The sequence below is a fragment of the Euleptes europaea genome, chromosome 1, assembly GCF_029931775.1.
Source record: "Euleptes europaea isolate rEulEur1 chromosome 1, rEulEur1.hap1, whole genome shotgun sequence".
Lineage (NCBI taxonomy): Eukaryota > Metazoa > Chordata > Lepidosauria > Squamata > Sphaerodactylidae > Euleptes > Euleptes europaea.
Window position 1 is genome coordinate 14,237,289 of NC_079312.1, and position 15,386 is coordinate 14,252,674.

The 15,386-nt window shown below is 45.7% G+C and overlaps 1 protein-coding gene across 1 annotated transcript in view; it reads left to right on the plus strand.

Moving 5' to 3' along the window:
• Positions 1–14,947, plus strand: part of LOC130493711 (zinc finger protein 436-like) — a 25,328-nt gene extending 10,381 nt beyond the window's left edge. The window contains exons 4-6 of the mRNA XM_056867398.1: positions 1,598–1,608; positions 11,856–11,982; positions 13,773–14,947. Coding sequence (XP_056723376.1) covers positions 1,598–1,608; positions 11,856–11,982; positions 13,773–14,935 — 1,301 coding nt within the window. The 3' untranslated portion in view covers positions 14,936–14,947. The remainder of the gene's footprint in view (positions 1–1,597; positions 1,609–11,855; positions 11,983–13,772) is intronic.
• The last annotated feature ends 439 nt before the right edge of the window (positions 14,948–15,386 follow it).

The following is a 15,386-nucleotide window of genomic DNA, read 5'->3' on the forward strand; positions in this document are numbered from 1 at the left end:
GAAAGTCTATCTCGTGAGAGGTGGAAAGTGTTGATCCCTGCTTAGTGGGTAACGGGCTGAATAGATACAGATCTCTTTTTAGGAAGGGGTCAATTCTAGGAGCTGGGTTACCTTAACGGCACGGACCGCGACAGTTTCACCTCCCAGGGAATCACAGCTGGGATAGTTTTGAGAACAGGTCAAACCAATGAGGAGATAGGAAGCCAAGGTCAGCGGCTAAGTGAAAAAGGGAGGTTGCTCCGGAGGGAGGGGTCTTGGTTCGGGATTTTTGTTTGTTCTACAGTGACTGATAGTAAGAAGGAATAAGACCAGCTCTGTGTTATAAGTAGCATAGCTTTCTAGTTGCTTTGAGTTTGTTGTTTTACTTTTTAAATTGCCTGTAATGGTGTGAGAGCTTATTTTCTTTTCTGCTCTATCGCAACCAATAAAGTTGTTTATATTACTTAAACAAAAATGTGAGTCTCGTCCCTGTGTGGCTCTTCCCTGCCCAGAACGAACCTGCAGGCTGGAGGAGAAAAGTCTGAGGATTGGGAAATTACAGGCCCAAAATAAAGGAGGTATCTCTCTCTCTCTTGCTTTTCGTGTTGAGGAGAGACTAGAACTATACAGGTGTGTTAGAGCCAAAGTAGATGTGACAGCAGCCACAGGGAGAAACTGGCCACTGATGCCATTTTAAAGGGGAATCCTGCAAGGGCCTGGTGGGCCTGCAGCGCGGCAGCAACAGGTGATCGAGTTTCTTCCCTCTGCATCTTATAAAGTGCCAAACAGCTGTTCTTTCAGCATTTTAAAAGACTGAGGAAGGAAACAAGGTTGCCTATTGCCTATCTAGACCCTTGATTGCAGCATATCAGAGTGGAACCTCTTTGTTCAGGGGCAGTCTATCTGAATGCCAGATTCCTGAAGCAACTAGCATCAGGCTGTCTTCACGTTCTATTTGAGGGTTTCTTGGAAGTATCTGACCGGCTACTGTGAGGAAAAGGTGCTAGATCATTGGTCTGATTCTCGTTGAGTCAAAGTGTCAGTTTTTAAAACTGTATGCCTAAAATAATGTTATTCGTGTTCAGCCAGAGCACATGGGTGAATAAAAAAAAGCCCAAAATTTTAAAATAGTAAATAAATATTTTAAAAAATTCAATCTCTGAGTTTAGATGATATATACAGGCTGCTAATTTTAAGAGCAGAAAGAATAAATTTAACTACGGATAGTGTAACTCCCTTATTGCTACCAGCCAAGAGAAATAAAAGGTGCAATTCCTGCAAGCAGTCAGGAAACGTGGCCACAAGAGGTGTTATAAAGCAAGCCTTATAAACCACAACTAAAGGAGAGATGAGTTAATGATTCAATGTCTGCTCTTGGACAGGATCTCTGGGCTAGAGGGACCCCATTACAACAAGCCGTAAATTAAGTGACAAAAAATAAAAACAAATATAATAGGCCAAAAATAAAGCTAATATAATAAGAAAACATATACAAATACAGAGCACAGCCTTGAGCGTCCTGCGAACTCACACCCATGGTAATGCTGCATAATACAAAGGAGTAGATTTTCATGGATTGTGATTGATTCAAAACAAAATTCTTTTTTTGTTCCGGCAGGTGGTGATAAGGTGAGTGAGGATGAGAACTGTTGGCGGGGAGGACCAGAGCAGAGCGAACTGAATGGGACATCAGTGGTTGGAGCAAAAGGAATTACATTAAATGGACCGGAAATTCATAAAACGTGTGGAAGCGAGCAGAAGCTAGAAAGTCATGCCAATTTCCATCCAGTCACCACACAATCTCTTTTGAGAAACCAAAGCTTAAATGAAGCATCGTCCTGTGGGAAAGAAATGGGGGACACTCAAGCTGGGGATGAGATCGGGCAGAGCTCCACCTTTCTGAAGACAAAGCCAGCCCGCAAAAAAAAGAAATCTTATATATGCTCGGAGTGTGGGAAAGGCTTTGTTTCAAATTCGGCTCTTTCTGACCATCAGACCACCCACACAGGTGAGAAGCCGCATCAGTGTTCAGTTTGTGGGAGATACTTTGGCTATAAAGCGCTTCTTGTGAGGCATGAAGTATCCCATGCAGACGAAAAGCCATACAAATGTTTAAAATGTGGGAAAACCTTTGGGACCAGCACCATCCTCTCAGACCACGTTAGAATCCATACAGGAGAGAAGCCCTATACTTGCAGGGAATGTGGAAGAGACTTCATTAAGAGAAGCCATCTTCTGAGGCACGAGCTGACCCATACAGGAGAGAAACTCTACCCATGCTCAGAGTGTGACAAAAGTTTCAATTGTAGGTCTACCCTTACAATCCACAAGAGAACTCACACAGGAGAGAAACCCTACAAATGCCCCGAATGTGGGAAAAGCTTCAGTCAGAGATCGCATCTTAGAACCCACAAGAAAATCCACACTGGAGAGAGGCCGCATACCTGCTTGGAATGTGGGAAGAACTTTCGACAAAAGAACGATCTTGTTCTACACGAGAGAACACATTCAGGTGAGAAACCCTACCATTGCCCGGAATGTGGGAAAAGCTTCATCCAGAGCTCCCAGCTGTATGTACACGAAAGAATCCACACTGGAGAGAAACCATACAGATGCTCAGAGTGTGGGAAAAACTTCCGCTGGGAAAGCAGCCTGAAGACACACATGAGAAACCACGCTGGAGACAGACCGTATTCCTGTTTGCTTTGTGACAAAACCTACGGTACGTTGTCCCATCTTAATAGGCACAAGGAAACCCATGCTGGAGAAAAGCCACACGAGTGCCCAGACTGTGGGAAAAGGTTCACCCAAAACAGCGACCTTTTTATACACAAAAGAATCCACACGGGAGAGAAACCGTTCAAATGCACAGATTGCGAGAAGAGTTTTCGTTGGGAAAGCAGCTTTAGAGCACACAAAAGAATACACACGGGAGAGAACCCGTACAAATGCGCAGACTGTGGGAAATGCTTTAGATTTAACTATGCGCTAAAAACACATAAAAAGTTACACAAAGTAGACTAGTCACATAAATGCTTGGATTGTGGTTGAGGCTATGATGAGGAGTCCCAACTACTTAGTCACAAGAGGACCCATGTGGCTGTGAAACTATACAAGTGTCTGGACTATGGGGAGACCACTGAAGTTTAATCTACGTTCTTAGTCAATTATAGGATACATGCTGGAGAGAAACCTGTGGGAAATTCTTCAGTCTGTGGGAAATGCTTCAGGTGTGCAGTGCACATATGAGAATACTTTTAGGAGGGGAACTAAAAGAAAAATCTGAAAAACTGAGGAATATGGTGTGTCACTCCTCTTAAAACAGGGTTCCAGCTCTGTCTTTGTATCTTGACCCCTTTTGTAGTGCATATGTAGCAGAAGAGGCAGCAGCTATCTCTCCAAAATGTACCGCAGTTTTTCTGGACAATGCTAGTAAACCCTTGGTAGTAAGCCCTACTAAGTAGATCTGAGTAGGTTAGAATTGCAAGGGGGGTGCTTTGTTTTGTGTTCAGCTGAGGTAGAGAAAGGGGCTGTTGGGCGGTACTTCGTCTGGGGAAATAAACGTTTTTCATTCTTCATTCTCATTTCATATTGCCTCTTTTCAGTTGTAGTGAACTGAGGCCAGTTGATTTAACAGCACTGTTCTCTCACAGGGAGTGAAATGTCCTGATTTCAAAATGCGAACAAGTATTTTTCCTGTGTGGTGGCTACAGAGGGAGCCACTGCCCCAGCATTTCACTTGTGGACACCATTTTGTGGAGCTCCTTCAGAATAGCCCAGGAGGCATCTCCTTCATGTATGCAGGAAGCACCCTTTCAGAAATATTTGTCTCCATGATAGGATCATGCCTGGCTTAGGACCTCCCAGCATTGTGTGACAGGCCCTTGCCCCCATGGCATCCATTTTGTTGTTGGGTACGCCACTCCAACCAGCTCACCAAAGTAGGGGACCTCAGGTTAGTCCATGCTATGTGGAAAAGGAGGGAGGGAATAGCTACATAAATTGTGCTGGGCCGACATGTGACTTTGGCAGTAGTAACCAGCTATTGTTTTATAACTGCTGAGCAAGAACCTTGGCCGCCTTTGGTTTCTCAAACAGTGTGCCCCTTCATTTTTCCTCAGAGCATGTGCTGATGTTTTGGTTCTGCTTCAGTTGACAAGAAAGGCTTGTTCAGGGTTTTTGTGACAATAATGCCTCAAGACCAACAAGTCTCTTTTTCCTCATAGGGTTTGGAGACGTAACTTGGAGGTGGGGGGAAAGCTTGAGAAAGGAGTGCAGCTTTTCCTAACCTTTTGCTAGCCACTAGGGAGCCACTGGATTCCTGTTTTACTTTGCTACTGATGGGGGTCACCGCACTTTGTATTCTTAGCGATGTATTAAGATATCCGGGTTGTGTGACCGTGGTCTTGGTATTTTCTTTCCTGACGTTTCGCCAGCAGCTGTGGCAGGCATCTTCGGAGGAGTCCTTCAGTGTTCCTCCTCTGTAGATGCCGGCCACAGCTGCGGGCGAAACGTCAGGAAAGAAAATACCAAGACCACGGTCACACAGCCCGGATAACCTACAAGAACCGATGAACTCTGGCCATGAAAGCCTTCGACAATATTTTGTTGTATTAATAGTTTGAAAATGTTATAAAAAACATCGCTTTAAAAGGGTTTTGGGATACCACGGCTTATAAATGGTCGGAAGACGTCTTCACAGCTAAAGGGGCCAAACAAAGTGCGAACAGTATTTTTTGTAACGTTTTCAAACTCTTAATACATCGCGGGGAATACATAGAAAGTGCGAACAGTATTTTTTATAACGTTTTCAAGCTCTTAATACATCGCTGGGAGTACAAGTGTGGTAACCCCCATAGACTGTCATGGCTACCTATCTGGAGTTACTAGTTTATCTGCTAGCCTTGTTGAGCAGCTGCCATGGGGGCCATACCTATGTTACCCCTGTGGAGACCTCCTGGTGTGTGACCAGAGGATTAAAATAGCTATTTAAGAATACGCACCCATCTTGGACAAGGTGTTAAGGAGGCAGATTTGTGAGGGCCTGTGAAGAAATGGCAGTTTGGAAGAGAGAAGGGGGAGGGACTGTGGCTCAGTTTGTAGAAGGTCCCAGGTTCAATCCCCGGCATCTCCAGTTAAAGGGACTGGGCAAGTAGGTGATGGGAAAGACCTCAGCCTGAAACCCTGGAGAGCCGCTGCCGGTCTGAGTAGACAATACCGACTTGGATGGACCCACGGTCTGATTCAGTATAAGGCAGCTTCACATGTTCATTTGTGTGTTCAAGGGGCATGGAAAGTTGGGAGTCCTCATCCAATCCTCACCAAGACTTCCCATCTTGAAACCGTTACTCAGCTTGATCTTCATACCACTCACTCATTACACCTTTTTCAGGATAAATTGTGCTTTGGGGTATGGTTATGAATCCCTCATACCCTCTGTAGGGGAAGAGAGCTCAGAATTGCCTGAGGCTGAAGCATTTTTAGGTTCCTCTCTTTCAGGACCCAATGTAAGGAAACAGACCCCTTGCGAGAGCGCTTCTGTACCTCCACCTGGGGTCTGCTTGCATAGGGGTAGCCACAGCATTACTAGCAGTCTCCAATGCTCTCTAATCCTAAAGAAAGCGGATCCACCTAGCTCTTCCCTTGGAACTTCTCCACTTTTTGGGGAAGAGGGGAGAATTTACTGCTAATCTATAAAGTATCCTGGAAAACTGAGGGGAGTTGATTTCTTTGCCCTGCCTGCCTTGGCAGAACAGCCCGATTTCAGCCTGGCCTTTGGAACTCTTTGCTCTTGTTCCTATAAAGATTATTTAGGGTTGCCAGGCCCTCCTTAGCCACTGGTGGGGGGGGGGCGTAGGGTTGCCAGACCCAGGTTGCAAAATTCCTGGAGGTTTGTTGGGGGTGGAGCCAGGGGAGGACAGAGGGACCTCAGTGGGGTCCAGCGTGGTGTAGCGGTTAAGAGCGGTGGTTTGGAGCGGCGGACTCTGAAGAACCGGGTTTGATTCCCCACCGCTACACATGAGCGGTGGAGGCTAATCTGGTGACCTGGATTTGTTTCCCCACTCTTCCGCATGAAGCCTGCTGGGTGACCTTGGGCTAGTCACAGCTCTCTCAGCCCCACCCACCTCACAGGGTGTCTGTTGTGGGGAGGGGGAGAGGAGGTGATTGCAAGCCGGTTCGATTCTCCCTTAAGTGGTAGAGAAAGTCGGCATATAAAAACCAACTCTTCTTCTTCGTGGTCCACCCTCCAAAGCATCCATATTCTCCGAAGGAACTGATCTCTAATCGAGATGAGCTGTAATTCTGAGCGATCTCAATTCCCCCCACCCCAAAGCCAGCATCCCTAGGAAAATTTGATATGCTGACAGATGCAGGGGAGAGTTCCAGAGAAGGAGCCGTGTTCTTCTGTTCCTCGGGAGAAGGTTTGGTTTTATGTTGGGAAAAACTTCTCATTTTATGCACACCAGGTTGCTGACGGAGGCAGAAGGACACATGAAGCTGCCTTATACTGAATCAGACCCCGGGTCCATCAAGTCAGTATTGTCTACTCAGACTGGCAGCGGCTCTCCAGGGTCTCAGGCAGAGGTCTTTCCCATCACCAACTTGCCTGGTCCCTTTAACTGGGCAAGCCAGCCTTGAGCTTTTTTTCCTGGGCAGTTGGCCACCCTGGCCAGGTCTCGCCGCTGTGGAATGACTCGTCCCAGGGAGGCTTAAAATAAAGTGTACCACTGAGCATGGGCAAAGTGCTAATGGGGTTTCTTGATAAAGGAACGCAGCTGAGTTCTGTTAACAAGGAGAGGGGAAGCTTTGAGGTGAGGGAGCCACCAGATCCAGGTTTCCCTTTTTGTTGTCCAGAAAAGACCCACACCGTGGGGTGTGGGGGGTCTTCTTGCAACCCCACTTGAAGCCTTCCCTGCCAGGGCCAACCCTGCACATTCCATTAGGGCAGGTGGAAATCTGGCTGGTACAGCTTTATCCAGCACAGAGATGCACATCCATTTAAATAATTCACAGTGGGTCGCCGTGTTTGTCTGCAGTAGTAGAAAAGGGCAAGAGTCCAGTTAGCATCTTAAAAGACTAACAAAAATATTTTCTGGCAGGGTATGAGCTTTCGTGAGCCACAGCTCACTTCTTCAGATCTGAAGACTCTTGCCCTTTTCTATCCATTTAAATGTTTCCCTGGGGCGCAGAGAATGAGAGACAATGAGAATTTCCAGGGCAAACCAACTTCCCTTCTCAGTAGGGTTGCCAACCTCCAGGCGCTAGCTGGAGATCTGCTATTACAACTGATCTCCCGGCCGATAGAGATCAGTTCCCCTGGAGAAAAATGGCCGCTTTGGCAATTGGACTCTATGGCACTGAAGTCCCTCCCCAAACCCCGCCCTCCTCAGGCTCCGCCCCCAAAATCTCCAGGTATTTCCCAAACCAGAGCTGGCAACCCTACTTCTCAGTTATTATTTTTCCGGGAGAGGCTGGAAGGGGTTAAATGCACCGAGCCGGGCTTCCTAGAGCGGTCCCCACACCCCCCATTCTCAGCCATCTCCCCCTATGCAACCCCTTGCCTTGCGGTGAATTGGGCGAGGGGTGGAGGATTCGCCAGTGGCTGCGCGGAGCAGGTGAAAGGAAGCGGGGGGGGGGAGCAAAGAGATAGGGGGCCTGGAAAAAGAGACCCATGGCTGGGTGGGAGAAGGAGCAGCTCTGCATGCAAAGATCCCAGAGAGCTCCGGCTTCTCTATCCCAGGGTCGGACCCACACACCCGCGCCCCCCCATTGCATCCAGTGCCTGATTTACGGATAAACTAAACAAGCTACAGCTTAGGGCCCCACTCTCTTGGGCCCCCCCCAAAAAAAATTTAAAGGAAAAAAACAACTGGATGTACATTTCCAAAATATAAGATAAAATAAAATAAAACCTACATACAGCAACAGTGTTATCATTTTAAGTTAGAGCTTAATAGTTATTTCACTATTAATATACTTCTTAATTGTATTTCAGTTCAACATTTACTTTGATAAAATACATATTTTGTTATGTGCAAATGGCTTTAGATACCTATTAGGTCCATAAATTACCATATAGCATATGTGTGTGTGTTAAGTGCCGTCAAGTCGCTTCCGACTCATGGCGACCCTATGAATGAATGAAAGTCCTCCAAAACGTCCCATCTTTGACAGCCCTGCTCAGATCCTGCAAACTGAAGGCTGTGGCTTCCTTTATTGAGTCCATCCATCTCTTGGTTGGGTCTTCCTCTTTTCCTGCTGCCCTCAACTTTTCCTAGCATGACTGTCTTTTCCAGTGACTCTGGAATAGCATATATTCAACACAAAAAACAGCGACAATTTGTTGTTGACAAAGGACAGCTGGACATATAAAGGGGCCCCATTCCCTTCAATAGCTTAGGGCCTCATCAAACCTCAATCCGGCCCTGATTTCACCAGCTCTGTGTAGCCCAGAAGCAAGATCGAGGAAGGGTCCCACAAGTCTTGCTACGGATATATTTCTGCCGGGGCCATTTCGTTTGGCTTTTGGCTCCTAAGGCAGCCATCCCACGAAGAGGCTCGGAAAGGAGTAGCCCTCCTGTTCTGAGTTACCCCCAGCATCCTTCTCCCCACCCAATTCTTCCTCTTCAGGCTAGGTCTGTTTCCCCAGTCTTCACTCCTCCTTTTGTTCCTTTGTTGACGTTCCCGGGCTGTGCCGCTCTTCCTGCCTTTTGCAGAGGCATTAGCTCCTGACAACACGAAGATCTAGTTGTGCATTTACTGTTCCGAAGTGTGCATTGCTCTGGACTTCTCAACCGGCACTTGGCACAGGAATAGGGATCCCAACCTCCAGGTACTAGCTGGAGATCTCCTGCTATTACAACTGCTCTCCAGCCGGTAGAGATCAGTTCGCCTGGAGAAAATGGCCGCTTTGGCAATTGGACTCTATGGCATTGAAGTCCCTCCCCTCCTCAAACCCCGCTCTCCTCAGGCTCCACCCCAGAAACCTCCCACAGGTAGTGAAGAGGGACCTGGCAACCCTATACAGGAATCAAAGTGGAGGCGAGTCCCTCACGTTATTCTGATTGTGACCCTTGTGCTTTCCCAGCGATGCTTTCCTCCCCTAAAGTCTTTAACCAGGATTAAACAGAAGTCCAGTGGCTAATAATGTTTGTTCCACCACAAACCTGTGGAAAGCCTTTCCCCTGGAGGATCACCTGCCATCTGCCCTACTCACTTTGGGGCACCAGGCCTCAACTTTCCTTTCCTTTATCCCTTAGAAGCTCCTTGATCAATTGATCTTGAGCAGCATATATCTAGTGTTGGAGGGATATAAGGACTGAAACAAAACTTGCCACTGACAATGCAGCCTTGGGGTCCCTATCACTTAGTAAAAAAGGCATGTCAGTCACAGAGGCATTGGATTGTATGTTAAAAGGGGGGAACCAGGCCTCAGCTGTCTTTTCGTGTGTGTGTAAACTGCCATCAAGTAGTAGCCAACGTATGGCGACCCTTTTTTGGGGGGGGGGGTTCATGGCAAGGGACTAACAGAGGTGGTTTGCCAGTGCCTTCCTCTGCACAGCAACCCTGGTATACCTTGGTGGTCTCCCATCCAAATACTAACCAGGGCTGATCCTGCTTAGCTTCTGAGATCTGACCAGATCAGGCTAGCCTGGGCCATCCAGGTCAGGGCCAACTGTCTTTTTACACGGGGTTTAGTTCAGGGGTTGATGTTTTAACATCAGAAAATTGCAGATCTACAGCTACTAGTAAAAATGGATACTAGTCATCATAGAATCATAGAGTTGGAAGGGACCACCAGGGTCATGTAGTCAAACTCCCTGCACAACGTAGGAAACTCACAACTACCTCCCCCCAACATCCCCAGTGACCCCAACCCTCCCCCCGCCATGCAGGATCCCACAATCAAAGCACTCCCGACAGATGGCCATCTAGCCTCTGCTTAAAGACCTCCAAAGACGGGGACTCCACCACCCTCCGAGGCAGTGCATTCCACCATCGAACAGCCCTCACCGTCAGAAAGTTTTTCCTAATGTTTAGGTGGAATCGCTTTTCTATTAGTTTCAATCCATTACTCCATGTCCTAGTCTCTGGAGCAACAGAGAACAAGCTAGTTCCCTCATCAACATGACATCCCTTCAGATATTTAAACATGGCTATCATGTCTCCCCTCAACCTTCTCTTGTCCAAACTAAACAAACCCAACTCCCTAAGTCTCTCCTCATAGGGCCTGGATTCCAGACCTCTGACCATTCTGGTCGCCTTCCTCTGGACTCGCTCCAACTTGTCAACATCCTTCTTAAATTGTGGAGCCCAAAACTGGACACAGTATTCCAAGTGAGGACTGACCAATGCAGAATACAGTGGTAGTATGACTTCCCTTGATCTAGACACAATACTCCTATTGATGCAGCCCAGAATTGCATTGGCCTTCTTAGCCGCCATATCACACTGTTGATTCATGTTCAGTTTGTGGTCATGATGCGTACCTATTCTCTCAGGATCAGATGAGCATATGCCTATTATGTTAGGTGCTGGGGAACACAGGCAGGATATTACTGCTGTAGTTGTCTTGTTTGTGAGCTTCCTAGAGGCACCTGGTTGGCCACTGTGTGAACAGATTCTGGACTTGATGGACCTTGGTCTGATCCAGCATGGCCTTTCTTATGCTCTTATGTAACAGTTTTATTGCCTGTTTTTAAGCCCAATAAATGATTTGAGATTCATTTTAAGTGGAATAATGCTTCACACTGTTTTAATACTTTATGCTATTTTTATACTTAGTTTTTAATTGTTATCTAACATGGGATAACATGGTTGTTTGTTTTGTATGCTGCCCTGGGTATGTTCTTTGGGAAGGTGGCATCACGTTTTTCCAAGTACATAAAGAATGAAAAAACTCACTTCATCAGGTGCGCAGGAGTACAAATCTGTCAAGTCAAAGTATACATGGAACAGAAAAGGGTGTATGTGTTAAAACAGAGGTCGGTTTAAAACAAAATCCAATCCAAAAAGTAATCAGTTCTCTCAGGATGGGTGTACGACATAATCCAAATGCTGTTAGATAGGCAAACACTTAAATGAAGGAAAAAATGAGGTAAGCAAAAACAATAGAAAATTACAGAAGTACAGCTGAAGTAATTAACATATGTCATGGATGAGTGCCCTGACCTGGACAGCCCAGGCTAGCCTGAACTTCTCAGATCTCAGAAGCTAAGTAGGTGAGTACTTGGATGGGAGACCATTAAGGAAGTCCAGGGTTGCTATGCAGAGGCAAGCAATGGCAAGCCACCTCTGTTTATCTCTTGCCTTGAAAACCCTACAGGGTTGCCACAAGTTGGCTGGGTCTTGGCAGCACTTTCCACCACCAATGAATGGGACATGCAAGATATTAGCAACTTTGTTATGATAGGAAATCCAGGTCTATGTTAAGCCCTGAGACGTACATTCTCATGAATTTGTTAATGAATCCTGGTTCAGCAATTTCTCATTGGATTCTCCCTTTGAACTTCCCTTATAGGAGGACAATAACTTGCTATTTTTGTTTTAAACTGGCCTCTCTTTGTAACATTTCCATCCCACCCACCCCCACCTTTGTGTTGTGCATATAGATTTATTCTCCAGTGCACCTGACTCACACAAGGTTATTCTGGGATAAATTGTATTAGTCTGCAAGGTGCCATGGTCTTTTCATTCTGTTGTGACAGACTAACAGGGTATCTTAAATGAGGCTGGGAAGGGAAGTTAAGCTTTCTTAAGTCAGGGGAGCAGCTTATACCAGGGTATGGAATTTGGTATATTGGCATCTATAGCATTAATTGCTTTTTCAGCCGGGCAAAACTTCCTCCCTGTAAATATACATTAATCTCTCTCAGGTTCCAAGACTGCAGGAGGAGATGTCTGTTCATTTCCCCACATCAGACCTGAATCCTCCTGAGTCCCTGAAGATTAAGTTCCCTGTGGAAGTCAAGCAGGAGGGTGATAGAGAGGCCAGTTTGTTGGGTAAGATTTTGTGTGCCTTGGTTATTGGATTGTTGAGAAAACCTATGCTCTGGTTGAGAGCCGGTGTGGTACAGTGGTTAAGAGTGGCAGACTCTAATCTGGAGAATGAGGTTTGATTCCCCACTCCTCCAAATGCAACCTATTGGGTGACCTTGGGCTAGTCACAGTTATCTCTGAATTCTCTCAGCCCCACCTACCTCACAAGGTGTCTGTTGGGGGGGGTAGGGAAGGTGATTGTAAGCCGCTTTGAGACTCCTTATGGTAGAGAAAAGCAGAGTATACAAACCAGCTTTTCTTCTTCTGGTTGTACAGTTATCTTCTCTTTCATAGCTCTGGTGAAGTTTAGAAAAAGCCAAGTTGTAGTGATGAAGAAAGGACTGAAGATACATTTAGAATTGTGATATCATTATTTAAATCTGTTCTGTCTCCCAATCATCATCATTCTAGCCCTGCTTTCCTTGCCCTTTTAAGTAGGTGACATGAGTGGCAACCAGGGATGGTGTTTTTTCAAGAGGTAGCTTTTCGGTAGTGATTGTCCTCCCTGGTAGACTTTGTATGCTATCTACTTTACTGGTCTTTAGATTCCAGTCAGAAACATTGCTCTTCAGCCAGAGTTTTAGATTATTTTCTACCTACATTTTGGTATCTTGTACTGCAGCTCAACTGTAACTTTTTATGCTGCTGATTTAAGTGGTTTTTAATGCTTCAGGACAATTTTATTGTAGGATTTTATGGATCACTTTGATTGTCTTTAAACTAGTGGTGTTATTAGGTATTACTTCTTGTTGTTAACGGTCTTGGGCAAAGTTGTTTTTCAGAGATGGGATAGAAATAATTAACATGACCAGGTTGGGATATTCACATAATGCCCCATTAGCCATGACCTGGATGGCCCAGGCTAGCCCAATCACGACAGATCTCAGGGCAAGCCATACTGTACTGGGGTGGGAGACCACCAAAGGAAAGTCCAGGGTTGCTTATGCAGAGACAGACAAGAGCAAATCACTTCTGTTTATTTCTTGCCTTGCAAAGCCTACAGGGTCACTATAAGTCGGCTTTGACTTGACAGCACTTTCCACAACCAGCTTTCCGAACTTACTACCTGAAGCCGTGGAAATGGTCACTAGCCTAGCTGTTTTATAGAAAAATGTTAGCCAAGTGCAGATATGTCTGTCATTGTCAGCATATCTGAGTAGAACCTCTGTGTTCAGGAACAGTGTATCTAAAGCCAGTGAGTTGTAGTGATTAATTGCGGTCGTTTGTAGAGGTGGACTCTAATCTGGAGAACCAGGTTTGATTCCCCACTCCTCCACATGAGCGGCGGACTCTAATTTGGCGAACCGGGTTGGTTTCCCCACTCCTTCACGTGAAGCCAGCTGGGTGACCTTGGGCTAGTCACAGCTCTCTCAGCCCCACCTACCTCACAGGGTTTCTGTTGTGGGGAGGGGAAGGGAAGGCAATTATGAACCGGGTTGATTTTTCCTTAAGTAGTAGAGAAAGTCGGCATATAAAAACCAACTCCTCTTCTTCCTCTTAAATAACAGATGTCTGTTGCAAATAGCATTGGGCTGTTTTCTTTCTTTTTCCATTTGAGGGTTTCCTGGAAGTATCTGGTTGGCTATTGTTAGGAAAAGGATACTTAATCATTGGTCTGATTCTCTGTCAAAGCAGAGTCCTATCAGTTGTATGCCTCAAATGATGATAATGCTGCATAATAAAAACAAGTGGATTTTCCCCCTTGGCATAGAACATGATTGATTCAAGGCAAAATTCTCCTTTTCTTCTGGCAGGTGATGAGAAAGAGACTGAGAAGAAGATTCATCAGCTGGGAGGACCAGAGCAGAGCGAACTGAATGGGACATCATTAGGTGGAGCAAAAGGAATTACTCTAAATGGACCGGAAATTCATGAAACGTGTAGAAGTGAGCAGAAGCTAGAAAGTCATGCCAATTTTCGTCCAGTCACCAGACAATCTCTTTTGAGAAACCAAAGCTTAAATGAGGCATCGTCCTGTGGAAAAGAAATGGGAGACCCTCAAGATGGGGAAAAGATCAGGGAGAGCTCCACCTTTCTGAAGATAAAGCCAGCCCGTAAAAAAAAGAAGACCTTTATATGCTCAGAGTGTGGGAAAGGCTTTGTTTCAAATTCGGCTCTTTCTGACCATCAGACCACCCATACAGGTGAGAAGCCACACCAGTGTTTAGTTTGCGGGAAATGCTTTGGCTATAAAGCGCTTCTTGTGAGACATGAAGTATCCCATGCAGACGAAAAGCCGTACAAATGTTTAAAATGTGGGAAAACCTTTGGGACCAGCACCATCCTCTCAGACCACGTAAGAATCCATACAGGAGAGAAGCCCTATACTTGCAGAGAATGTGGGAGAGACTTCATTAAGAGAAGCCATCTTCTGAGGCATGAGTTGACCCATACAGGAGAGAAACTCTACCCATGCTCAGAGTGTGACAAAAGTTTCAATTGTAGGTCTACCCTTACTATCCACAAGAGAAGTCACACAGGAGAGAAACCCTACAAATGCCCTGAATGTGGGAAAAGCTTCAGTCAGAGGTCGCATCTTAGAACCCACAAGAAAATCCACACTGGAGAGAAACCACATACATGTTCACAGTGTGGGACCAGTTTCTGTCAAAGATACAATCTTCTTCTTCATGAGAGAACACATACAGGAGAGAAACCTTATCGGTGTTCAGAATGTGGGAAGAGATTCACTCAGAGCTCAAACCTTTTTGTCCACGAAAGAATCCATACTGGAGAGAAACCATACAGATGCTCGATATGTGGGAAAAACTTTCGGTGGGAAGACAGTCTTAAAATACATATGAGAAACCATGCTGGAGACAGACCATATGCCTGTTCTCTTTGTGGCAAAACCTACAGTAAGTCATCCCACCTTACTAGGCACAAGGAAACCCATGCAAGAGAGAAACCTCAGTAGTGCCCAGACTTGAAAAAATTCACCCAGAAACACCAGTAGGTCCTATAGAGAAGAATCCATCGAGGAAAGACAATCCTGCAACGTGCAGAATGTGTAACAATATTTCATATGGAAAGCAGCCTTTAAAAGCATGAGAAAAACCAACATGGTGGAGAAAGCCATGAGTTCTTAGAATGCACAAAATGCTTTTAGTTTTTAAGAGTGCACTTATGGAATGTAAAAGACTGCACATGCAGAGAACACAAATATAAACTATTGAGACAAGTTTTCACTGAAACTCTGTGCTGTTAATCTGTCAGAGGACATGCACAGGAAAGAAATGATGTGAACGATCAGGTTGTAGGAAAAGCCTCAGGTATAGTTCAATCCATAATGCAAACATGGGCCTGTACACAGGAGGGAGAAACCAAGGGAGAATTCTGAGAAGGGGTGTGGAGGAAAAGCTCACCAC